The 27125-nt window shown below is 41.9% G+C and overlaps 1 protein-coding gene across 1 annotated transcript in view; it reads left to right on the top strand.

Annotated features, from left to right (window-relative positions):
• suclg2 (succinate-CoA ligase GDP-forming subunit beta) overlaps positions 1-27125 on the top strand; it is a 93505-nt gene that overhangs the window by 54023 nt on the left and 12357 nt on the right. The window contains exons 7-9 of the mRNA XM_064305069.1: positions 982-1078; positions 4733-4894; positions 6043-6185. Of these exons, the coding sequence (XP_064161139.1) occupies positions 982-1078; positions 4733-4894; positions 6043-6185 (402 nt within the window). The remainder of the gene's footprint in view (positions 1-981; positions 1079-4732; positions 4895-6042; positions 6186-27125) is intronic.

Below are 27125 nucleotides of genomic sequence, written 5' to 3'. Positions count from 1 at the left end.
AGACATTTAACCAGCTTAGGAGTAGATTTTTCTAAAACAAGACAAAACAGTTTAAACGTATTGTATAAGCAATTGTCCCGTAACATCAGATTGCTCATTAGTATTCTTAATGTGCAGATGAGCATAAGAAATTCTATTAGTTTAGAACATTCAAATGAAGGGAAAAATTAATTTAATGAATTGTTTTTATGAGAAATGGAGAAATACATGACTTGTTTTCGACATTATTTGAACATAGATATATATCGTTCCTTCAGCGAGAGGAAATAGAAATGATTTGTTTAGTGTCAAGCTTGTCACTATGGTTTTGCCAACATTGCCTCTACATATATTTTTATTTTAAACGTCTCTTCGAAAATTGTAATGTATTCAGATTTGGAATCTATTTAAACCGTTGCTTTGAAGTGCAGGTACTCCTGTACGACACAAAATGGCATTTAGATTTTGTGGAGGAAAGCAGCTGCAATTTCTTTCTGTCATATTGCTTTTAATTTCAGAGCTGTTCTATTACAATAGAAACAAACGTTAGTTTAACACTGCTATTTTGGAGGTTTATTTTGTAAGACAATGACTGCTCAGAATGTACTGTAAATGATTACATTGTAGCTTTATGCAATATTGTCACATTCTTTTCTGAAAAAAAAGCCTTAATTCATGCGTAAATTAGTGTTTAAAAGGTCATGTGCACTGAACATAATGCAAATGTAACAAGTTTTCTTTTTTTTTGATTAGTTAAAGGCTATATTTTCTGCTCTGTTAAGACTTGTCAGAACGTATGAACCTGAAGTTATTCATCAAACAGATGAGCAGCCACCCCTCTTTGCTAAAGATGTGAGTGTGGCAGGAATGTACCGGGCTGTCCGTGCCCGGCTGGGGTGGCTGGAAGGTGATTTGACGTGTTTGGTTAAGCGTATGCACACAGGTGAGCCCATCTTAGGAGGCTTCCTGTTCAGTAATGACTGCCCTCTATGGAACACACAGGCAGCAGATCAGATTAAGAGACTCTATGATCTCTTCCTGAAAGTCGACGCAACTCAAGTTGAAGTCAATCCCCTTGGTGAAACTCCCGAAGGACAAGGTAAGAATATGAAAGCAAACAATTTTTTTTTTCAGTCCTTCTTTTCTTTTATTGTCGGTCGAGCTTGTGTGTGCATGTGTGCATGCTTGTGCGTGGTTTATACATTCAGTGTTTTCTGTTCAGTGTCATCATGATCTGTTACAAAAGCATTTATCTTCTTAAAGGCAATCTAATATTTTGTTATCTAATATAATTATATAATTTATATGAATTCTAATCATTTTTAAATACTATTTTAAAAAAATAAAATGTTTATTTTTAAGTCTGTTGCGAGGAAGGCAAAGCACCAAGTGTGAGAATTTTTGTTATCTGAGTGTCTGTATAGATTGAAGATGTAGGTGTTTTATGCAAAACACACTTACTGATGCGTGCACACATACATACGCATGCACACACACACACACACACAGACACATACACACACTCAGCAGGGGTCTTACAATGGCACTGCATCTCAATGATATTGCACCTTTCCTGGGTGCTAATTAAATGCTACTACGACAATAGAAGGTGATTGTTTCTTTTTAGTTCTAAGGTCTGCTATAGGTTAACTTTTTTTGAGAAGGAAAAAGAGTACTGTGGACTATTGACTCGTACCATAGGACTGTTAAATTCAACAACGCCCAACATCCCTGACACACCACGCGTACGGGAACAGTTCAGCAAGTTGCCCGTGGGCTGATGTTTCATATGCAAGGTAGTCAAGTCAAATTTAAGCAATATAAATGCCTTTCATTTTCTGCTCTACAAATAAGGTAAAAAAAAACCGGCTGTATAATGACTTGGCCCTGTAGGGGACTGCCATGGAGGATTTCTTCATTTTCACTCCACGATTGCTTTTCTTCTTGATTAGTGGGGGAGAAACCAAGTTTGTTTCTCGTTAAAGAATAACTAATAGAGAGCCTACAGTACTAGAGCGTCTGTTTTAAGATGTAGGAGAACAGTTGGCACTGGAGTTTTAAATCAGTCAGCTTGGCACTAGTGTGAAGTACCAAAACAATGATTTTAATAGCAACTATGAACAAATTGTTAGTTTTTTTCCTCCCTCATTCACAGTAAACTGAATAAGTAGATAAGCACCATCACAGTTTCACCTTTTTAAACCCTGAAAATGACCAGACCAGTACAAAATGTGGCGTCCCCGGCATACAGTGGACCAAATTGTGCCTCTGTATGCGGGGAAATGCGTGCCAATTGCTGGGTATCATTTATCATAACAACAAGCAGCCAAATAATCTGCCATTATGCAGCCAACCCTTTATTTCCACATGCCTATGCATAAAGTCCACTAGGTGTTGTCCACTGCCGTGGTCCTCATCTGTCATCCCCGGTTCTTCATCGATTTGTAATTCTGCTGAGCCTACTTTATCCTGCAACGCACTCCTGCTATTATGCTGAGGCACCGTGCATATGCGTATTTTTATGCGTTTGATTGCTTTTTATTGTTTTCTCCGCGCATTGATATTACAGATTATGCCTCTCGAGTATCCAAATTGTCATCCACTCACATGCAAATATCGCTGCGGCTGAAGTGTACGCACTCCTCTGCAAGCCAGTGACTGTTTTACTCACTACAGACTGAACGGTGCTACAAGAGCGCTAATGCTGATTGGAGAGGAGATGTATCGCTCACTGGGGATTATGGGAAGCCTGTTGCTGCCTGGTGTGTCATAGGAAGGTGCTAGGGCTGCTGTAACTAAAGGAAACTTGGCCAGTTTAAACCCGCCCGACCCCTGGCAGGGTGAAACCAGTCGTGTTCCACTGCTACAGTACAGTATATGTGACTGACCATAGTCATTTAAAGTCATTAAGGATGTCGCTGAGGCTGGCCCTGTAGTGCAGGGATCATCAACTCTGGCCCTCAAATCCAAATCCAGCCCTGGTTTTCTTTTCTCCCGGGTAATTAGTGCTACTGATTGGCCAGACTGTCTTCACACCTGACTCCCAGGCAAAGGGAGGGTGGAAAACCAGCAGTTATTGGCCCTTGAGGACCGTCTTTTACCCCTGCTGTGGTGTATTGGCTTTAGGGCCCTGTTTGTGTTTGTTGTGAACTCCTTTACCAACAGCTTTTTCTTTTTATATAACATGATTGACAGCTGCGTACGTATAAAAAAAATAAATAAAAAAATGTGGTGTCTGCCACTGTCTTTGTTATCTTGTTCAAAAAGAAAGCTACTTATTATCTAGCTGTGACAACTCTACAGGACTTTATAGTCGGATGTATATATATATATATATATATATATATATATATTAATGACCATTGTTACGTTATATCCAAGCTGTGATCTTCCCTCCAAGTGGGCTTTGAACCAAAGAGACGGTGATTTTCTAACGGAACAGTTGTTCGTTTGTTTTTGTTTTTTTGTAGACTCGCCCCTCATTAAAACTGGCGCTTTTAGTGTTTCCTCTGTATTTCTGCGCGTCCCTAATGGCGATAGACAGCTGTTGGGTAAGACGGCAGAAGGGCGGTGCGGAGAGGGGGAGATTGCGGAGGAGTGGCAGTGCCGCGCAGCGCCGCGGGGCCCTCGCTGGAGGCCCCAAGGCCATAAAGAGACGTTTTTTTTATTTCCTTTATTTTTTTATGCGTGCCCACATTGCCCTGCTTTTCCAGGGGGAGCGAAAGAACGGAAAATGTAAAACTCTTCAAATTGCATTCTTTCCCATAATAAGAGGAGGCTGGGTGCTGAGAACATCATTTGAAGTAACTGCCGTGTACGACTCCGGTCGCGGAAGCAGGGGCATTTTTCTTCCGAAACGCGGCGAGCGCGCGTCGGGTTTATTACGTTTGGGAGCGCTAGCCTGGCTTTATTTCCCAGAGAAGAGTCATTACCCAGTAAATTTACAGTGGGTTCCAGAAAGAACCAATGTGCTGTGACTGTCATTTTTCCAGGCCTGTTATGCACTATTGATAGATGTAGGCCCCAATCATTGTGTAGAAATGATTGTTTTATTTTGTGGGCTGAGCGTGGCAGAAATCCACTGAGCGTTGCGAATTCCAAAGGAGCCGCACCGCCCCGGCACAGGGGAGAGAATCGCATCTCGATTCAATTAGCTTTTTTAATGAGGAAAAATGATCAAATGTTTTCCCTTTTCTTTTCAATTCTTTTTTTTTTTTTTTTGTTGTTGCACCGCCCAAACTATTTCGATTGGGTCTTGGACAGAACTTGCGGTCTATTTCTGTTCTGCGTTCTTCCCCCGCGGTGCTGGATCTGAATGGATGGTGTTTATTGAAAGGTGCGAGCGCTCCGAGCGTGGACACTGCGCGGCGCCGACGTTTTATATGGATGTTCCCCGGACCTCATTTCCTTTCCGAGGAACAGAGTATTTAATCATATGCAGCGTCCCGTCCTGGCGCTGTCACACGGGTACACGCTGGGCCCCGTTTCTTAAAATACCGTAACGGAGCCTGCCCCTGCCTCCGTTCCCTCCGCACTGCTGCGTTACTGAAGCGAGTGTGGTTAAGGTAAACTTAAACAACACCGCAATTAATTCAGCAGCGATTCCAGTGCGATAATGAGAATCAAAGCTGCATCATTGCTCACTCTCTCTCTCTCTCACTCTGTATCTCTTTGTTTCTTCTTTCTTTTTCTGTCACTCCGTCTCTGTCTTTCTCTCTCTCTCTGTCTGTCTGTCTCTCTCTCTCACCCGCAGTTGTTTGCTTTGACGCCAAAATAAACTTCGATGATAACGCGGAGTTTCGGCAGAAAGACGTCTTTGCGATGGATGACATGACGGAGAGCGATCCCACCGAAACCGAAGCGGCCAAATACGACCTCAAGTACATCGGAATGGACGGAAACATCGCGTGCTTTGGTGAGCTAAGTCAGCCATTTTCCCTCCACTTTAACATGCACACGCTCATCAGATCAGCGTGGTTTGAAGCTTGAAGTTTAAGTTCATTCAGCCCCTCAAGGTGGAGACCGAGCTAAAACTTATTGCAACTCGCTGGAGTTGGAATACAGTCAAAATTATGATCGGCTTCACGGCTCCAGAGGGAGTACGCTGGAACCCGAGGCATTTTTTTAATGACTGATCATCAGGGAAGTCATTTTTCAGTTGTTATAAATGAGAGGTTGATTGCAGACGTCTGACTGAGAGTGAGTCTACCTCCGCTTTTCTTTAAAAGAGGGGGGTGTTAAAGATATACGGTATACAAGCGTGGGTTTGTAACTGCTGTCTGAGCCTAAATCCTTATAAAAACAATACCGAGCTGATTGCCTCCCTTAAAAGCTTTGTAAGCCTCCAAAGTGACAGCTGTTAAACTGAATTTCCTTTTATTGAGACTTCTGTCTGGGCGCTTGCCAGGCTGCAGTCTCAGCACTGATAAACTAAATGAAGGAAGACGTCTGCGCCTAGCCGGGCGAGTTTAGCAGGGACGGGCTGAATCACTTGGCTTGCTTACCACACAGCAGGCTGAGTCATTTTGGTGGCGCAGGGTAATGCGCCACTGAAGCATCGAAACAGAACCCCTTTTTTAATCAAGGGCCCTCTCCTCCATTTGGGAATGGAGTAATTGGAATCTCCCGATTTCATCAACGCACAAGTATTATCCAGATTGGAAGGCAGTGATTAAAACGGTGTCTAGTTCTGTTTATAGCAGATATTTCAGGCAGCATTTCGACTGCAAAGGGCTTTACATTTCTTCTGCTTCTGTTCATTTGTAAAGACTGACCAGTACGATTCAGTCATTCATGGCTATATTCTAAAGAATTGGTTTCTAATGTGATTATAATCTGTGAATTTTGAACTTTATTTAAAATGTCATGTAATATTTAATAGACAGAAACATTTTATGATATAATACTAATAATGACAATGATATGATGTGATGAACGCAAGACATCTGAGAACAGGTGGATATATTTCAGTGGTGTAAAGTCTAGATTTCTGACTTTTGACACTAAATGTAAGTGAAACTTTGTCTCTGTGATTTTTGTCTGACCCTTGACCTGCGGTGGCAGTGAATGGCGCCGGTCTCGCCATGGCGACGTGCGACATCATCGACCTGCACGGAGGAAAGCCTGCTAACTTCCTGGACTTGGGAGGGGGCGTGAAGGAGAGCCAGGTGTACCAGGCGTTCAAGCTGCTCACCGCAGATCCCAAGGTAAGGCTGTCCTGTAATCTCCTCTGTTAAATGCATCAGAACTGGAGCCAGAAATGGGGCAGCCACTTATTTTACTGCGCGTTTATCACCACTGGCCCTGGAGCTTTGTTCTGCTCCGTCTGTATGATCATATGCAGCGAGGTTAGAAGATCTCTCCCCTGGAGAGCATCGTCAGCCTGCAGGCGGGGTATGTCGGCGTAATGTAGATTATTAAATATATGCAGGAAAGTGCTGTGGCATTAGGGCGGTTTAAAATATAGTTCTGAATTCAGTTCATAGCCCGTGTGCGATTCATTGAGTTGGTGTTGTTTGCATTCTACCATCCTGCATACTGCACGCATAGTCAGCTCCACAACTACCATGGAAACGCTTCATGCGACTCACGTGCTTCGCAGTTTGCTTAGTGGGCAAAACGGGTTTAATTCTGAGAGAAAAGTGCCATGGTATTCCGCAAGGACTGCTCGTCAACAGATTCTGTGGGAGTCGCAGACATTAGCGATTTGGATGTACGCTGGTCTAGCCCATATTATGCGTTGAGATTGTTGACCTCACTCCATGGATTTCAAACGGCTGGCAGTTTTCACTGAGGCCTGACCGCGCTGTGATTTCGGTTGGTGTTGATCTCATAATTACCCTGCTTAGATTCATAATTAAACAGAGCGTTCTTATAAAATGTTTGTGTCAGCGTGTTCTTTCCCGATGCATAATTATCATCTTCTGAATTAAAAGCTTTAGACCCGAGTAAATATGCATGTAATGAGGGAAGATAACTTTTTAGCCCCCTTTCTTGTTTCTTTCTTTATTTATTTCTCGCTCCAGCAGTTGAAAAAAGGAGGAAAAATATCTCAATTTAATAATGCCTTCCCCTGTTTTGAAGAACTACAGAAAAAATGTGTTTTGACGCACACACAGAAAAGATGAATTTTCAAGTAATGCTAGTTTAGCATCCTAGGTGTTGATGTATTACGCTGTTCTCACATCCGTGGTTTATTTATTATTTTTGGTCTCGTATGAATTTGTTGCATGTGTCCTCTAAATATCTAAAGCAAAAGCGGCTCTTTCTCACCTCTGAGTACGTGATAAAAATAACCTGTTGTCACGTCAGCTGATGAATAATGTAAGCATATGCTGTAAAAATGTTGCCTTAGAAAACAACGGAATTGTTTATCCCAATTATTACTCTACAAAATGTCTTTTGTAATTTGGTATAAAGAGTATTGATTTTAATGTAGTCTTTCCATCTCTTGTGGAAATGGCATACGTGCGGCTCAGCAGTTTGGAAGACAAAGCTCCGCTCCTGTAGTAGAGACAGGATTGACATTAGACCTCCAGTACATTGAATTTGCATTTCGTCTGGGATTTAGACTGTAAAGAGACTCCAGATCGGTGGCAGGAATGTAAATCATTAGATTCTTGCAGGATGCATTTGCCTTCTGATTTGTTTTCTTTAAAAAAAAACTGAATGGTTAAAATCCTTGTCATTTCATTTTCTCTTTTACTTCAGTTGTTAATGTTGAAATTGCTTTTGTTAGAACAGATAATCACTGTACATTGTGTGTACATTGTATGGGACCCTTGTTACAATTCATATAGTGTCACTCATGCTTGCGTTGGCTATATTCTGAAATTTGCAATACACTGGTCTAAAGACAAGACTCTATTGTTTTTCCAAGCACATATTTCTTGAGGACCAGGCAATTTTTAAACTTCAAATCATATTTATTTATTCATGTATTTATTTATCTATTCTCTCACCAAACTGTAACGCTTCAAAGCCTCTGGGACTGACAGTAAATTTTCTTTGCAACAGATAAATGCCAAAAATAAATAAATGCACTTATTTTTTATTTATTTTTTTAATGTTAAATACAATTGGATGAGACGACCTAATGTGAACTTCCATTGGTTCTCCCCTGATTTGTTTGGTATTAGGTAGTATTTGACAGGAGAACACAATTCTACAGTTGCCTTCTTTACCAGCTATGGTGTTACCATTCTGCGTACCTGCAAATCAGCCACCTCTCTTAGCTGGTGTATACAATTGTTATAACACGAAGGCAATAGAAGCCACATTAAATAAATATTGCACCATATTCCTCTTTCAAAATATGGAATCTTACAGGAATAACTTCACCTATGCATGATTAGCAAGCAAGATAAATGGTCAGAAGCTATGTTTAGTTGTAGGCTAGGTTCCTTTCAATGATATTGTTAGATAGTGTTTTTAAAATCCAAGTGTGGGTATCATTGTAGCCAATTTGATCATTAACTTGCTATCAACAAATTCCAGAACAGACACAAGGCTGTGAGAATTGATGTTGAGATAGAAAACATCTTAGGAGTCTGCCTTGCCAAATATACAATTAGGTAATTCAGTTTATGACAGTTGCTGCTAAGAAAGTTGTGAGCAGTTGACTTCTCATTTATAATGGGTGATGCACCACGTGTGCAATTCCTTCAAGAGCGAATGTGAAGCAACTTTGTTCATTTAAAAATGTTTGTTTTTCTCATACAGTGCACATAAAGTAGAGAAGGTTTATGTTTGTGATGTCATTTTCTTGACATAAATAAATTCTCATTTATTTTTATGATTTGAAATAAAAAACTGCTGTATATTTTGTATTCAATACAAAAAAAAACTGGATTAAAGGATGCAGTAAATTTGTAATGTAATTTTCTTCATAAATGGTACAGATACCTGTGCTTTATCCACCCATTATCACTTTGCACTCTTGGATACTCATTTTATTCTTTAATACCTAAAGACTACTATATAATTGAATAGCTGTTCACCAAGGTATGGGTTGATTGTTTGGTTAAGTACAGTTGCCTTGCTGGTGTTCACCTGCGGATGTTCATCTCTTCCAATGGTTCTTTTTGGTTAGTAGCATTCCTGTTTGCCTTGGAGATCATGAATGCATTCTCCTGCGGCGTTTAAGTGCTGAATGTTTCTGCAAATGCCGTGCCATTGTCTCGCTTTCGTTGTTGTGTGAACATTAGGTCAGTCGGGAAGCTTTTTTTAATTAAACAGATGTCAGTGTTCTCGGAGCGTTTGGATTTGTAGGCGCGTGGCACGGACCTCAACCGCAGGAGAAGGGGCATCGGCACACGGGCGGCAGGCGAGGCCGGCGGGCGGCTGCTGCCAAACTTCCCATCAGGCGGAGCCGTCGAACTGACTGGGGTCGAGGATGGGAGCGGAGAAAGAACAGTTAGCATTCAGCACCTCGGCACAGGAACAAAGGCATTTCTGAAACTCTAGTAGATCTGCCTGTTCCCGGCTTACTGTGGACATTGAGACGATTAGTGACATTAGCATAACGGCAGCACCGCCGAGCTGGTTTGCGTGAGACAGAACTCTGTCTGCTCATCAGAAGTGGTGGATAAAAGCATCGCGTAGTCACTTGGGTGGTAGTAGTGTTGGAGTGGGGGTGGGGTTCAGCCAATTTAAAAATAATTATAGCAGCAATGAAAAAGTTTAGGAGTTGACTGCTGCATTCTATATTTGAGTTTGGTTTTTACATGTTCTCTGTGCTTTGATCTGCTCAGCTCATTTTATTAGAACAGTGGGATACTGCCATTGTGTGCAGTTTGCTGATGGAGCTCTTAGGAACAGAACCGATGTGCACTAAAAAAAATAATAAAAATAAAAGCTTTTCTCTTTGCAATGCTGAATTTGCATTTGTTAGTTAGACTACAGAGCGCAGTAATTAAATTTAGTGCAATTTTTCATTAAATGTATTGCTTTTGCGATGGACAGCCGAAATGCACGTCCTGCCTAAACCTAATTTACCCAAGACAACAAATGACAATGACGCTGTTAACTATGAGGCATGGTAGTCCCCATGCTCATTAGTTCCTCAGTGTACAAAATCAGCATTTTCAAGTCCCGCGTTTTGAAGGATCTGATTACCATCCTCCGGATGCCTCTTGAGCGTATACATGCCGCTGTATCTGTGTTTGTGGCGTCTGTGACTTTGACAGGGGACAGCAGAGGTTTGACTCGCGGGCCAGTTCCAGGGAGCCGCTGGGTTTTCGCGCGCGCGGTCCAGTGGCCCAGGCTCACCCACCGGGGCGGGGAGCCTGTTCCAGGCTGCCACCGCCGCGTTGGGCTCTCTGCAGAGCTCGTCCCGTCGAGCAGATGATCAAACACGGCCATGTCCGGTGTCACACGGGCAGCACACACAGGCGCAAATGGCCCTGAATAATGCATCACAAAGGGGAGAGGATCCTTCTGTGGTCTCAGCCCTGCATTTCATAATAGGAGGATTATGTAACTGTTCAGCAGTGCGCACCTCCAGCAATGACAAAGGACAGTCTGCATTCACCGTGTTTTTTTTTTAGAACAGCTTTTTTGGACACAGGTTTCTATTTGCTTGTGCATTTTTTTTATTATGCTACTGCAGCAGTGGCTGATACAACAGGCCCAGAACATGTGTACACGCTACGCACATACACACACGCATTCATCCATTCACGCATACCTGTAGGCTGTTTCTTAACATCATGGTGTAAAAATAGCTATCCTATTTTCTTCTTTTTCAGTCTTTAGAGGTCTAGAGAATTGATGTTTTCCAGACTTCATAGAAAATTCATTCAATCGTGTTTCAGGGCCGGAGAGAATGCCTACATCTCACTCTCAGGACGTACATACTGGCACACCGCAATGGGCATGAGACTGGTCCAGTAATTGTAACCTGCGGGCATTTTACCTGCTCATAGTGCTGGCAAATTGCTGGCAAATTGGTACACCTGGAAGTGTATTTAAGGTTAAAATGAAATTTCTGAAGGGAACTGAAATGAAAGAGCTCTTCTTTGTGCTACAGGAAAAGCTGGAAAAGTAACATCAGTTAATTCAGTCTGATGCTGTCAAATTGGAAGCAATGTGTCACCATGGCTTGTATGTACAAATCATATACTGTATGAGCCTTTGGTGAGTCACCTGTGCTAACCTGTGTCTGACGTGATGAACACAGGGCTCTGCTTTCTCTCTCGGGCACAGGGGGAGCCACAGGGAATATTGGGATAGGTCCGGGTAAGACATGAAAGGGATGTCTTTTCCAGTTCTGGAACGAAATGATTGTGTAAACAGTGGGTATTCAAGGCAGATTCATCTTCCATGCATTAAGAAGTATTCACAAAATTGTCATATTTTAGAAATCTCCTATTTTCCATCTCCTTTGATCTTTAAAAAATACAAAAAATCCTATTACAGTGGTCTGTAATGGTCTTTTTCCTCAGCAGTGCCTTTTTCAAAGGAAAACCCCACACTCTATTGGTCCTCTTTATGCAGGGTTGATGTTTTCTGTAACCTAATGCCAGGTGCCAAATGAGAAATGTTGTGGAGTGTTAATGAGAGGGACTGGTGAGCCGCCACTCCTCCGAGCTCAGGCCTGAAACAAGCCGGCGCCGTCTCCGCGGCGACCGGCGCGTCCGGGAGGAGCGCTCGGCACTCTCCGCGCTCCTCATTACCCCGATCCCTGCCGACGCGGCCCGAGTCGCCCCGCCCTCATCCCATCCCCATCACGCTGCCCCCGCCTCCCGGGAGACTCCCCGGCCCGGCGGCCGCCGCCGCCCGCCACTCAAGCCCTCCACCTGCCCCCCGAAAACCAGGGGGAGCGCGGGCTCCTGTCTGTCACGCCGCCAAACAATGAAAATCTCAGATACGTGCCTCTCCGCGGTAATGGGGTTCGCGTCTTGCGTGCCGTGCATTAGGAGCCACCAATTGTGGAGACGGCGCCCGGGCGCTGGCGGATAATGCCCCGGAAGCTTCCGGAAGCAGGCCGGGAGAACTTCTAACCAGCAGAGGTCTTTAAGAGCGCCGTCTGTTAAGACCAGTAATTGTTCTTCTGCTCTGAGGAGTTGTGCTGAGGGGAGAGGGAGGGGGTTTGTGTGAAGGTAATCTTGCCGGAAGGGCTCAGGCGCTGGAGAGCGAACCGCCAGGGAGGGCCGTCGGATTGGTCGTTGAGCGCCGTCGCCGCGGCGCGGCCCGGAGCTCAACGCCAGACTCGCCTTTCGGCTCTCGGCTTCAGTCGGCTTTGCCGCCGTTTCCGCAACCTCTGGCGTACGCGCCCACCGCCCGACACGCCTGCTTCTCCGGACTCTTCCTTCATAAGCAAGCTCGTTATTTGCGATCAGCATCAAAATGCTACGCTAAAATGTCAGACACGCTAAATACAAAGTAAAGAGTAGGCAGCATTACTGTGTTTATTTTTTGCATGGCTCTCGAGATTGACTCTGCAGATGTCCTCAACTCTGTGTGAAATCCATTAGCTGCTGATTTAAACAGTCTGCACACAGGAAAGTTGTATCCATAACTGTAAATGAGTCATTTTGGACCTTGATAAAACAGAAAAGCTACCGTGTGTCGCCGTCATCTATTTCAATTTATTATAATTGCTGCTATATTTGCTTTGCTTATTGTTATTCCAAGAAAAAGAAAGATTTAAGTCAGTGATGTTTTTGTTGGGCACATACCTTTATTTCTTGTGTGCGCTTATTTTTCATGCGATTGCACATGACTTAGGTATTGGTATATTAAAATGATACATCTGCATTACAAATTGTGAATTTTATTTGTTTGTCCTCTATTTTTCTATAAAAAGTTCTGATGGGACTTCTTTTCTTTCTCTTTGACCAAGACATTTTCTCACAGCATTCTGCTAATGTTGTTACATTGCCACACATGTATATTATTATTACAGTTAAACGCAAAAGTACTGGGACAGTGACACTGTTTCCGTTGTTTTGGTTCTGCACTCAAGCACATTGGATATGAAATTGAACAATGAATGTGAAGGTATAGTGCATATTGGATCTGCATCAGTGCATTAGCCTTAATATGAGGGTATTTACATCCATACTGGGTGGACCGTGTAGGAATTACAGTCCTTTTTCAATGGGACAATTGGTTGCTCAGCTGTTTTTTGACCGGTTTGTCTTTGCATCATTAGTTCATGCACAAAGAAGCTAATAAAAGGGTTATAGAGTTCATTCTTGGTGAGGAATTTGCATTTGGAGTCTGTTGCTGTTGTCTTTCAGCACAAGAACCAATAGGCTAAGTGTCAATGCCAGTCAAGTAGACCATCACGAGGCTGAAAAATCTTAATAAATTGATTTTAACCAAAACATTGGGTGGGTCAAAACAAACTGTCTGATACATTGTTAGGAAGGAGGAACACATGGTCAGGTTAGAGTTTGCTAAAAGGTACTATTTGAAAACTGTAATTCTGAAACAAAGTCTTATGAGCAGATGAAGTTTTAACCTGTACCAAAGTGATATTAAAAACAAAGTGTGGAGAAAGAAAGGAAGTGCTAATGATCCAGAGTGCTCCCCCTCAACTGTGAAACATAGTGGTGGAAGTGTTATGGCTTGGGCGTGTATGGCTGCCACTGGAACTGACTCACTTTTCTTCATTGATGGTGCGACTGCTGACGGCAGCAGCAGCAGGATGAGTTCAGGAGTGCACAGAAACAGCTTATCTGCCAAGATCCAGCCAAATGCCTAAAAACTCTTTGGACAGGGCTTCATCTTTCGGCTGGATAATGACCCTAAACACACTGCTGAAGCAACTCGTTTTCAGGGCCAAAAAGTGGAATCTTCTTGAATGGGCGAGTCAATAACTGGTCTTGAATCTATTTGAACATGCATTTCAATTGCTGATCGCAAAGACTGAAGGCAAAATGCCCAGAAACAAACAGGAACTGAAGATGGCTGCAGTACAGGGCTGGCATAACATCACCAGGAAACACACCCAGAGTCTGCCGATTAACTTTTTTTTTTTGTTTGTTTTTTTTAATTCTTATGGTTTTGCATGTCTGTTATTTTTGGTTCAGCAATAAGAAAGAAAGCTCGTGTTTAACATGTAGCTTTTAGATATCCGTCTGTTGAAGTTAGGGTTACAGTGCGAGAAACTAAAACACAAACGTGGCACCTATTGAATTGAAACACTTGAGTTTAATTCAGAATAAAACACAGTGTACCTATTTCTGCTGCAAAAGCCAGCTGTGACTAAGTCAAATGAATAGCATTCGGTTCTCAGTCGTGTAAGCCTGAGAAAGAGAGTAGGGAGATAAAATGTTTGCTTAGCGCGTTTCCCTTATTGTCCTTCAGGTGCCGAAACAGATCTCTTCCTGTAGACACCATCACTTGTATTTAATGTGGTTGCTTATCTAATTAAATCAGTTGAGTTCAAAATCAAATATGTGATAACGTGATAATGGTTGCTTTTTGTTGGCATTTTATATACATTGCTTATCGGATTGAATTATTGTATCTGTTTATTTGTTGTTTTTTTTTGGCCCCTGGAAGGAAAACAAGAACACTGAATTATATACTCGATCAATACATGAATCACTGTGAAAAACGCTCTCTCGGAATATAAACTTGCAGGGCTTATCACATTTCCTCTGCAAGAAACAGCTCATAAATGTAGCTTCTACGACAGTGATGGCACTTAAAATTGTACTTTGCTAGTTTTTCTGTCTACTGGTATTAATTATCAAATGTATTCATTTTTTATTTTTTTTATTTCGGGGGGGGTGTTAACCCCTTTTATCACTTGTTGACATTTATTAACCCTTGTTAGCTGTTAGCCAGTTTGTTGTGTGCTGCCTTTGTCTCTATAGACCATGGAGAGAAGGGGACTGAGTTTTTTTTTTTCTAAATGACCAATGAATACTCTAAAATGATAAACCCCCCCAAAAAAAAAAAACACCACTCCCCTTTCTTGCATATATCCTCTTTGATTTCTCAGCATCTGCTGTGTGATAAACAGTAAACAGGCATATCACAGACGAGAGCTGTACCTGATGCCTTGTATCATCAGTCTGTTCTTATATTAGTCATTCAGTTCCGTGTATACTGTAGAGTACACAGTAATTTCCCCTGTGTTTATGGGGCAGAATACGATCCACTGTACAAGCCTAGCTTTGTTAGGATTCCTGAGTCAAAACGTTCATTTAATCCTTATCCTGTAAACTATTATATATTTATTTATTTTTTATTTATTCTTTTTTGCTCCTGAAGCCAAACTTCTTGTGGTATTCCACTGTAAGAATGACAATGAGTGAGAGATGAGGAGGGCTGATGAGAAAGGGTTGAGCCGTAAGCAAAGTGCCGAGAGTCTCTGGACCCGGGCTACCCCTGCGCTAGGGCAATGGCGTGGCGCTAACAGAGCGGAGATGGGGCTCTGGCTCTGGTCCAGCTCGCGGTGCCAGTGCGACAGAGCCGCAGGCTTACACAGGGAGCGTGCGCCCTTTGCTCTGGAGATCGCGGGTTCTGCGTCGGGAGCCGCGTCGCGGTGGAGCTGTCGCGAGGGCGCTCTGCGTCCGGCCGCCGGGTCGTATTAGCGAGCCCCGTGCAGGTCATCGCTCCTCCCCCACTCTGAAAAACAGCCTCCTCTGATCTGTGCCAGCAAAAAAACAAAAAATGAAACGTAACCGTGTACTGTGGGTGAGGGACTCAACTCTGGCATGTAGCCTACCTGTTAGGGTGCATGTGCCTGTTTGTGTTTAAATATATTATCAGATATCTAGCGTTTAGATTACAGCCTTAGAGAGTAAAACAGTGAATTGGATATAATTTTATATTGTTTCTAAGAATCGGGCCTGCCCTCCCCTCCGCAAACATCAAAGCAAATGTAATTGGGGCAATTTAAAGTCCACTGATACTCTAATCTAGGTAGGCGATCTATGGCTCCCACCTCCTGCATCCAACAATGTAAGTTCACTTCAATCAATAAGTACACGGTCAGCTTTTAGATAGGCCAGTCATACATGACAAGGACTGGCCTCCCTCTCCCCCCCCCCTTTCCCTTCCACACCTTAACTTAGCACACCCAATAAGGCAAACATCCTCAAGCCATGCTGGGTAAGGTATTTAAGATGGCCACAGGAAAAAGTTGTGTTGTGCTGCAGTTGGTTTCTGAGCCTTGGTGGTGGTTCCTTGGTTGTGTGTTTTTAGCTTGTGTCCTTTCGGGTGTGCCGCTGAATCTGGAAGAGAGTAACACTTTAACAAAGTCTGATTTATCAGTCTCTCTCTTTAATTCTTTGTTTAATGTCTTCTGTTTTGTAATTTAGAAGTAGTGAGCCTGCATTCAATAAAGAATATGATTTCAATTCATTATTCTAATTGACTGCTTCTTCTTGAATTAAATTATTTAATCTTAGTACCTGATATAGTTTGTTTTGACTTGTTGCTTGGTTCCACTAGATTACTGTAGACTGACCTATTAATGAATATGGTGATTTAATTGATCATTTTCATTTTCAACAATAATTATTAAATTATATCACGTAAAATATATTTTATATGTAGGTTAAATGAGGTGTTCTAGCATGCAATACCACTTGTGTTCAGTATTCAGAGTGCTGAACATTTTAACAAGGGCTGTTGGAACCGCTGGATTCAGATAAACGTATTTTTAATTAATCCTCGCTTGTCCGACAGTAAATAAGTAAGTAAATAAATAAATAATCTGTTTCGAGTTAAATGTTTGCTGCTCATATGCAAGAACGTTAATTGTAAGTCGAGAGACAGATGTGAAGTTCCAAGCAGTGCGGTTGACAAATTGAACAAACTTCTAAAATACAAGAAGTCCTGCATTAGCTTCAATGGTAATCTTATAGAGTGTAACAGTGTGGCCTTGCTAGTATGAACTGAAGATATGATCAGATCGTTTTTGGGATTATTCTCAGGTGAGGTGCTGTTGTTGAACCCTCAAGCAAGGTACATGATTTGCTTTCCTCCAGTAAATATCCAGTTGTATAGAAGGGGTAAAATAAGCCTCCGGTAAGATCCCTGACAAGCAGGCTAATAGTAATAATAATAAAGTATAAAAACGGCAGAGTTAAACCGATTGAATGCGTATGACTGGGAGGTATCCAATTACTAAAAAATAAGAGTTATAAATGCATGCTACATCCAACGCTTTCTCCTGATTTATTTATTTATTTTTTATTATTTTTATTTGTATCTTGGTGTGGATCCACATTGTGTTTTTACGCTTTGAGATAAACAAATGTTCAATGGCCCCAGAGGGAGAACACAAAGCTTTGGTCTTTATGACATCATGATTATCAAAAGCAATATAATACGTTTATAGTGGATAATAATGGTGCCCTATGTCTTATGAAGTATACTCTAAAATCTTCAAATAATGAATTCATTTGTTATGCCTGAGGGGAAATCAGGCTAGGTTTTTGCCAGAGGCAAAACCTCATTGGATATATAGTTTTTGTTTTGTTTTGTTTTGTTATTCATATTGTTGCTGTTGTTGTTGTTCTGCTCTGTCCCCGCATCCTGAAGGTTGATTTGTAATTGGATTTTGCTGCCGAGGGACCCCCGGTGCATCGGAGGGACCCGCTGGTCTTAGCCCCGCTGCGGGGCGTGGAGCGCGGGTCTGGTTCCTCATAAGTCGTGAGACGCCGGTCTCGTCACAATGTCATCCCGCTCCCCGAGATACGCGTGTGCAGGAATGTCCCGCTGCCGTTCGTGTTTTCGGCTCGATTATTCAGTTCGTCCCAATTGAGTTTCTTCTCTGCTGGACACTGTCATCGCTTCACAAAGAGCAGCCTGATTGAAAAACCTCTTGTCTGTCATTCTTCATCTGAGAAAATCAATACTGGATCTGGCATCGGAGTAGAGCTAATTGAGCCATTCTCTTACCTGTATTGCTTTATGAATCGTTTTGTCATGTCAACAGTTGTCCCAAACAGCAGAGGACAGCAGTCAAATAGCCGGGCCTTCCCATCCAGAAGGAACACGTATTCATAATTGACATTTGCTATGCCGCGCAGTATATTACCATACTAAATATTACTTTTGAGAGTACAAGATTTATCTTTTTCAATTTTATTTATTGACTGTTACCACTACACATGATTCTTACCAGTTGACCCCTCAGCCCTCTCTTTAATATCAGATGTGTTATATGTGTACCTGTCTTAGTTCCTTTATAACCTATTCAACGGTCTGCAAGGTTATGTTCTTTTTGGGCAGTCATAATTTATTGGTTTTAACCAACTTGTCATGAATATTGGCATTTCTGTTAAATGCCAGTAAGTGCAGTGCTGCTTAGCACATAAATGATAAAATGACAATCATGTTGCTTTTTCCAAGACAGGGTGACAGTTTTGGCTCCCAAATTATGTTGAATGGCAGCTTCAGACTGCTTTTAAAATCGTATTTCTTATTGATGTATAGACGCTGCTGTTTGGCAAAGGTGGTAAAGCGCAGGGATAGCAGTCAGAAGGGTCAGCAGTTCAAATCCTGGAGAGGGACATGGCTGCCTTTAACAATGTGTCTTGCATGGTTTCAGTGTGGCCTCTTTCTTTTCCTGGGGTTCGATCCCTGCGGTCGCTGTTCGTCATTAGGATTCTGCACCATGCTATTTGTGATGTTAAAATTCAAAAATTGTAGAAACTGTGTGAGATGAAGGCTGATATATATATATATATATTAGGTGTGAGGCACTGTGGTTAAACTACAGTACTGCTGTACCTCTCCTTCACACTAGTTGGAGAATCTTAAATCAGATCATATGAAATGTGAAATGAATTTTATCCAATAGCAGGTACTGATAAATTTTTCATAATCATATTGCTTCATATAATCTGTTACATCAGGGAGGAAATTCTGCAGGCACCTACATTAATTTTTTTAATGAATAATTATTTCTGTCCCCCAACATTTTCTGGAAGCTCTGCTCTACCTTTCCTGTAATTGCTCAATTCAGTAATTATATACAAATACATTTATGAAATATTTCAACCTAAAAGAATGACTATTTGAGCATTGAAGGTGCTTATAGGATTGATTATGCCAGGGCTCTAGTTTTTCTTTTCTTTTTTTAATTGCTTTAAGAGTATTAGGTATTAGGAAGATTAATTTCCTTTCCCTTCAAGCGTGAATCTAAGGAAATAATATAGCTGTTTGTGTCACTGGGTGACACTGTCATGCTGCTTGATTACTTATGTATTTGTACAAATGGCAGATTCTGAATGTAAACAAATACTTTTTTTTACAGTCATTTCTGCATTATTTCAGGAATTAAGCTCTTTTTGGACTGAAGCTGGATTTGCTCTACAGAATTGTATACCTTTGACAAAAGTGGGACTGCAAAATGGCTATTAGAATCACATCACTCAGAGTAATGGCATGGGAGCAAGCTTTAATCCCCTTAAAAAAATAGATAAGTATTTTTGGTCTGTTTGTTTTTTTTTGTGATAACAGAATGTATTTATCATTACCAAAAATATACGCACAAACAGTTGATGAAAAGACACAAAGTGAAAAAGGTTGTGCTGTTCTATCATTTTCCTCATACAGATACATAGAGGTCAGTGCTATGACTACAGTCATAGTACAGTCAGAAGTATTTGTTATATAATTTGAAGATCTCTGTTGCCCTGCTATACGCACTGCGCTGCACTCAGTGCCCACCAGTGCATCTAGTGAACATTGTGAGTTGATGGGATGCATTCCCAGCAGAGTGTTTTAAAGGACGGAGTCATCTCACGTGGAGCAGGGTCAGCACGCAGAGATGTCCGGGAAAAGCTGAGCCATAAGGAGGTAGCTAATGTTTCAGTTGCATGCAGTTAATGTACTGAAAATGCATTATTGCCTTTGAAATTTGATTCCAGCGAAACATCGTTGAAAAAGATTTCAACAATATTTCCCCCCTCCTGCCAATTTGCATCTGTTGCACACTTGTCATCCCATCTTGCTCTAATGCACCTCCCCAAAATCAGGTTAGGTTACTGCACCAGTCTAGTGTCTGCATTAGGCCCTGAAGCCATGGTGTAATGAGTGTGATGAGCTCTAGTATGGTATGATGAAAGAGGATATGGTTATGGTATGGCTTCCCTCCAGTTTTTGCATATAGTACATCTCTATCTAAAAAAAGTAAAAACATTGTATTGATTGGCATGTTTCTGTAATTGAACGCATTTTGTGTGTGTAATTTGGGCTTTTAGTGAATGTGTTGTGCCTACAAAGGAACACAGTTGGAATGTAAGCACTGCATGGCATAAATGAGAGATATTTTGTGAAACTGAAATAACATATTCAAAAGTCTGAAGATTAAAAGGCTAAAAGATTGCCAGTGACACAGGATATACTCAGTGTCTACCGACATTTTCCGCCTGCCTCAATTTCAACAGCATTTCAGTCCTATTTTCTCACCGGCTGAAATGTGTCATGTATACTAAACAACACTGGCTGCAGTTCAAAGCGATTACTGTCACTATAATTGGATTTGCTATGAGGCACATTTCTGATCAGTACACCTCTTCACTTTTTTTAATGGAAAGACCATCAACCGCAATTGAAATGTTTCTATCATTAGGAACATGAGAGAAATAAGCAGGCAGCTTAGTATTTGACAGTGGAATTCTGCACACGTGGCTTAACAGAAGAGTGAAGGTCTGCCACACATTACCAGAGCACTGTCAGTCAACATTACCTCTGCCTCTGCTAGTAGTAGTACTGGTAGTAGCTGTGCATTAATACTTGGATTATTTTTAAGAGCACTATGTCTTGTATTTATGCACTTAATACTCTGCTGTTGACTTGTTTTGTGCACTAGATGTCTGTAGTGGTCCTGTCTACTCTGTTCTGGTACTTAGTTGTCTAACTTGTGTTTGGATCCCATAATGGCCCTGCTTCAGACTAAAACATCGAAATAAATCCGATCGGTCATAAAGCTTTTAGTAGATGTAGTGAAAAACATAGTGTTTAGCTTGACATTATGATTATACTGTATATGTATATAAACACAACTTTTCTCCAACTTGCAAACATTTCCAAAGTAAAAAAAGATCTTAACTTCCGTTTAATATTACAGGCATACAAGTTGTTTTTGTTGTCAGTGCATGATAAATGTGTTATGTCTACATATATATTTGAAGGCTGAAATGCTGGACTGTATACTGTACCTAGGGGAAATACCAGGGATTCCATCAATACGAAGAGAGGAATTACAGTAGCACTAGTATCAATTAAAATGTTCTTGCAAGGTTGCATTTATGAGGAAAACTTACAGGAAGTGTCCTTTGGGATAAACCACTATGGAAACAAGATCTTCATCTGTGTGTACAGTATTCCCCTGGCTGACCGAGTGACATCTGTTGGACGAATGTCGTTTGTCAGGCTATCATATACAGTATGCGGCAAACAAATCCGCTTCTTTATCAATGAGAAGAAGCTATGTTTATGTTATGTTACCGTACAGTACCCCAAAGCCTTTTTGTTAGTAAATGGAGCATTCATTTCATAAATACTAGACACAATGTTTTCATTACAGATTGGTGAATTAAATATTTTCCATTACATAGCTTTATTATTGCGCTAGATTTGTGCAGCCTTTGGCATCTAAGGTATATTTGTATATGGTGTATAAGAATAAAAGGACAATGGCAGTGAAAAATAGTTATCAAGCAAATCCATCCATCTTACAAAAATTGCATTAAATATATACTGTGAATGACAGGGGGAAATGAGGGACCCCTGCTGTACCAACTGTATAATATACGCAAGGCATTAGGGCAGAGTATTTCCTGATGTGCTGTGTGCCATAACGTTTACAGGTACATTGTATAGCTCTTTATAGTCTTTATCTAGGGTGTGTTTTTAAGGTCATAATGTGCAGTACATGGTTTTCAGACTAGCTTCAGTGTGGTTGTGTCCGCATCCGGTATTCAAAATCCAAATGTTCTGAGTGCTACCCCCATACCTGTGCCAAGCTTGTTAAGACCTCTCCAGAAGTCACAGGTCATAACCTTCAGCTACTTTTCCTCTGGAACTGTGGTATTTTGAACAAAGATAGTATTTTATATTATGTGTATTGTACATATAGGGATGTTCACACTTACACTGCACCATTCATAATGGAAACCACATGCAAACAATGCAGAACCATATTCTTTGTCCACTAAAGATTGTTTTTTTTTATTATTTACAGAAACGTGTACTCTGGTGGCAGAATGTCAGTTCGAGGTAAATTCTGCGCAGTGCGTAGTTAACGTGACGGATCCGTGTACACACAGCCAGCTCAGAGAGGTGGGGATTGCTCTCTGGCGTGCGGACTGCGGTGTTCTACATGGGCCCCGCGCACGTGAGCGCGGGTTTATGGGGCTTGCTCTCGGCCGCGCGGGCATGTCGGGCCGGCGGGCGAGCGAGCCGTTTACAATTCCATTTTTCAGCATCCATCAGGACCCGTCCGCCACAGAGCAGCGATTCTCCATTTAAAGTACAGAAGTGATTACAGTGTCCATCAGCGCTCAGAAGGACCTGCATCACCCTGTGATTGATGTTTGACAGAATAATTAGAAAACTGTCTGTGTCTGTAATCACTGGAGCTCATCTTCAGGAAGGCTTCGCTCTGCCCTGCACAGCCTGGGTTGAGCAGGGCGGGAGGGGGTAAGAGGGGAGGGGGGGGGGGGGGTTAAATGTTTATTTGGGCAAAACAGCAGACCTCAGCCGGGAAAAGGAATGGAAAATCGGTCTCTGGAGTGGTGCCCCGGCTCCTGATCCTCCTGCAAATAACCAATTCATTAACAAGGCCACTGTCTGCGGGCCCTGGGGAATGGAGACGATGTTTCCACCTGCTCGAATGTGCCCAGGAACAATCTTTTAATCGGCCGTCTCCGGGCGCCGGACGGCTCTCCGCCGCGGCCCCTGGCTCTCCGGGGCTAGCGGGAGCATTCCGGGCGGCTGTGCTCTTTGGGCTGAGGCACGCGTGCTAATCCCGCTAATACCTGGGCTAACGCTTAATGGCTAATTGATATGCCTCGGTGTTACGCAGATTAGAAAGGCAGCCTGTAGGTCTTTAGCGTCTGCTGACGGGAGACATCGGTTATCCCCCTGGAGCCAGGCCCGAGGTTCTTTTTTTTTTTTTAACGGATTCCTCACTCTTCAGTGCAGAGAAACGGGTTGGCTTCACTTTTTGAGAAGTCACGGGCACTCGGACACCAGACTGGGTCACACGAGGACTTGCATGTTTTATAGGGAATATTTTTAAATACAGTCCCTGTATGAGTCTGGGTCTAGTTTTCAGAAACAAGGTCCTGATTGCCCCCATCTGTTTGTCCTCATTTCTATGTCAGTGGTGTAGTGAGACCCCCAAAACCCTGCAGAGGTGGTGCTTGGGGCAGGTTTGCAACATGCACCCTGTCAATTTTTAAATTACCCATTTTGTCTGTACTGAGTAACACCAAAGTGCAGGCATAGCATTTCAGCAAATGCCGTTATTCAGTGATTCGTACAGATGAGTAACAAATTAATGGTCTTAAAAGGGCTATTTTTAGAGGGCTCCCATAAAGGGAAAATGCACTATGAAAGTAGCATTCCATCTATCAGGATTAAAGCTTTCAGACATTATTTTCCCCCTGCTAAATTGCTTCTCAAGCTAAACAGTACCAGAAAAGTGAGTTATTTGGTTCCTTCCCCATTAAAAAAAAGTATTTTTACTTTTTTTTTCTGGTTATGAATAGAGGCTTTACAAATATGTTCTCTGTGAAATGTTATATTATCACTTTTTTGGAAGGGAAGATATTTCACATTGAGCAGTGATGATTTATGCCTTTTTGTGGCTGTTTGTTTGTTCCCCATGGCTGTCTGTGCTGTTTGTGAGTTTAAAACTGGCATTTAATTACTGTCTCTCAGATTCCTTAAATATATCCTCAAGTGAAAATAGGCTGGAAGTGACACTTTGCTGTGCGCATGTGTGTGTCCGTGTGTGCGTGTGCTTTTGTATGTGTGCGCGCGTGTGTTGTTCCTGTACGTGCACACGGTGAAGTGTGACAGTGACTCATTTTTTGGTTGTTTTGGCTCCGTACTCCATACTATGAATAAGAGGTGGAAGTGCTGTCCGTCACCTTTTATTTATGGGTTTTTATCTCGTCGTTAATTCATTGTTAACTCATTGTCAACAAAAATTGTGTCAGTGTCCCAGTACTTTTCCGTTTGACTGTACGTGTACATGCCTGGCAGACGCAGCTGTTTGTGTGAAAATGCTGGAGCTTGTTATGGCAGGGCTCTCTCACGCTGGTTTGAAACAGAGAAAACACGAGTCTCTAAGAACCGCCAACCAGCGCCAGATCACAGACACAACAGCTCTTTCTCTCTCACTGCTGTTCTGGGCAACGAGACTCCACTTCCCCATGTTGACTGTGTGATCCCTCACCGCGGTTAGTGTAGTAGGCAAATCTAGCTTCAAGAGGAAGCGTTGGGCTCTTCTTCACAGGTATCGTTCTTCATATTTTAACCGGCGGTACTTTGGTGCGGGTTTTCTCATTAGAAAGATTTAAGGGACGGAGTGTGGCACAGTGGGTAAGGAACTGCGCTTGTAACCGAAAGGTCGCAGGTTCGATTCCCGGGTAAGGACACTGCCGTTGTACCCTTGAGCAAGGTACTTAACCTGCATTGCTTCAGTAAATATCCTGCTGTATAAATGGATACAATGTAAAGTGCTATGTAAAAAGTTGTGTAAGTCGCTCTGGATAAGAGCGTCTGCTAAATGCCTGTAATGTAATGTAATGTAATGTAATGTACTACAAATGTGGCGAGCGCTGAGAACAGTGTGTGTTGGCTCAAACATGGTTTTCAGGGTGTTGGGGAAAAAAAAAAAAAACATTTTTATAAACAAAGAAAAAAAAAAATGTTAATTCTGTTGCTGGAAATAAAGGCCTTGATTGCCTAATGTAGTATTTTTCTCCGTTTCTGTATTGGATTAAAGTACACCAAAGGTTGCTGTTTGTGAGCACAACTGATCAGGGATTTATGTTTATTTATTTACTGTTAGTTAGTTTGTTTGTAGAGGTACCACACATTTATAATTCAGCCTCATAGGAACTGTTGATGAGCTGGTTTGTGTGCATCATGTACGTGCTGTAGTACATGTATGTCCAACAGACTACCTTCATTTTCAATTACTTGAGTTACTTATTAACCCTTTTTCAGGTGTTAATTTCTCACTACAGTTATTATTTTGCTGAAGTTTCCTTCAAGCGGTGACACGTGTAGTTCGCATTACAAAAAAGTTGTTCTTTGCAAATGGGACGCTTCCCAGGACTAAAGGCACAGACGCCCTTTAGATGGCTCATTGGCTGTCAAGATCAGGTGCAGTCAGAATTAGAATCATTTGGATAATTGACCTTCTGTGTGAATGCATTAGAATAAATTAAATTTGATTGGCCGTGCAGCATTATGAACAAAGTGAAAATGTAGTCTTTTATATGCAGCACTAGTTTGTTGTGCTGAGTCTCAGAGGTGATTATATATGCCATTCGGCGCTATTATGAATTCCTTCAATCTAATAAAGCGGTTTTGTACCGGGAGCCTGAGGAGCAGGACCAGATAGTGTTGTGGTAGAATATGGTGATGACTGAAAGGGGAGATGTCTGAGGGGCACATGCAGCATCCTGGTGGCTCGCATTTTAGAAAGGCGTACAGTACACGCAATCTCAGGTCTGCCCTCTCAAGGTGTTTAGGCTGAATTATTAATGCTGTTTATCAGCCTAATTCTCCGAGGTTTGGCGTCGACCGCGTGTGCCGAGCGAGGATCTGCTACGACGCGTCGAGAAGCTTCAGAAACGCCTCTTAAAATTCACTGAGCATCGGGCCAAGTGTGATTTAAGCCAATCCAGATGTCCACTGGCCTTGAATCTGAAAATTCTGAAAATTCTTCACAAGTAATAATATAATTATTATTATTAATAATAATAATAATAATAATAATAATAATAATAATAATAATACAAATTATAATAATGTGGCAAAATACATTAAAAACCAAAGGTCATGTACTCTAACTCCATATCTTTATTATTTATAATTTTCCCAGGTGAGGAATTTGTTCTTCCCGACAGAAATAGTGTCTATTGCCTATTCCTGGAACGCATGCTCTGATGGGCGTCTATTAACCCTCATAGAAACAGAAGAATATTTATGTTTAGCTGTCACTGATGATATCTCGCTCACTGATACAGAATGAATAGCTTGTCAGCTTCAAAAGGTGTGTTTTTCTGTTGAATGCAGGGTGTGTGATATCTCTGCGAATAGAGCCTGGTGTAAAACGCGTGCAGGACAATCCTAAAATGATGTGTGTGTGTACGAAATGTCTGTCAGATGTAAAATTCATCTGACACCGTGTCATTCCTGCCTGTCTCTCTCTCTCTCTCTCTCTCTCTCTCCCGCTCCCGCTCCTGCTCTCAATCCCTCATTCACTGCCTGGTCTGCCTGCAGCCTGACCACATGAAAGGAGCCTTCACGGGAGTCCTATAACATTTCTAAGGGCTTCTCAGCCTCCTTTTTAAAAACCTGCCAATGAAACATTTCTCATATTCTTCATTTCATTTGCCTCTCATTCAGAGCATTTTATCGGTTTGGTTTTATGTGTGTGTGTGTGTCTGTGTGTGTGTGGGTATGTATGTGCGTGTAGATGTGTGTGTGTGTGTCTGTGCATACGTGTGTGTGTGTGTGTGTGTGATGTGTGATGTGTGTATGTGTGTGTAACTCTATAAGCTCCATAAAGCTCCAGGGGGGTTATGCTACCAATTGGGACGTTGCTGAGTGAAGCGTGCTGTGCACTTCACTGAAGGGCCACCTTTATCTGTAATGAGCAAAGTGCCAGTGCCAGGGTCTCGTGGGCGATGCCATGCCAGCCCTGTGTCCGTAACACAGGGAGCATAAACATGCATTCTGTACACTGAAGTCTGGGTGCCATGAAACTGATACATGGAACACCTTTTCTTTAGGCTTAAAAATGTGGTTTGATGCTCCTTTGCTTCAGTGGATGTAATCACCTGTTCTGTATATATAAACAATTATAAAGATGTCTTCAAATAAGTACTGATATTAATAGCTGGCAACTTTTTTTTTCACAAGAATTGTGATACTGCAGAGCCACAGTTCTGTTTCTTGTAGGAGCAGGATAAGCAAAT

The sequence above is a fragment of the Anguilla rostrata genome, chromosome 13 (genome assembly GCF_018555375.3).
Source record: "Anguilla rostrata isolate EN2019 chromosome 13, ASM1855537v3, whole genome shotgun sequence".
NCBI lineage: Eukaryota > Metazoa > Chordata > Actinopteri > Anguilliformes > Anguillidae > Anguilla > Anguilla rostrata.
This window is presented reverse-complemented; position numbering and strand designations above follow the sequence as displayed.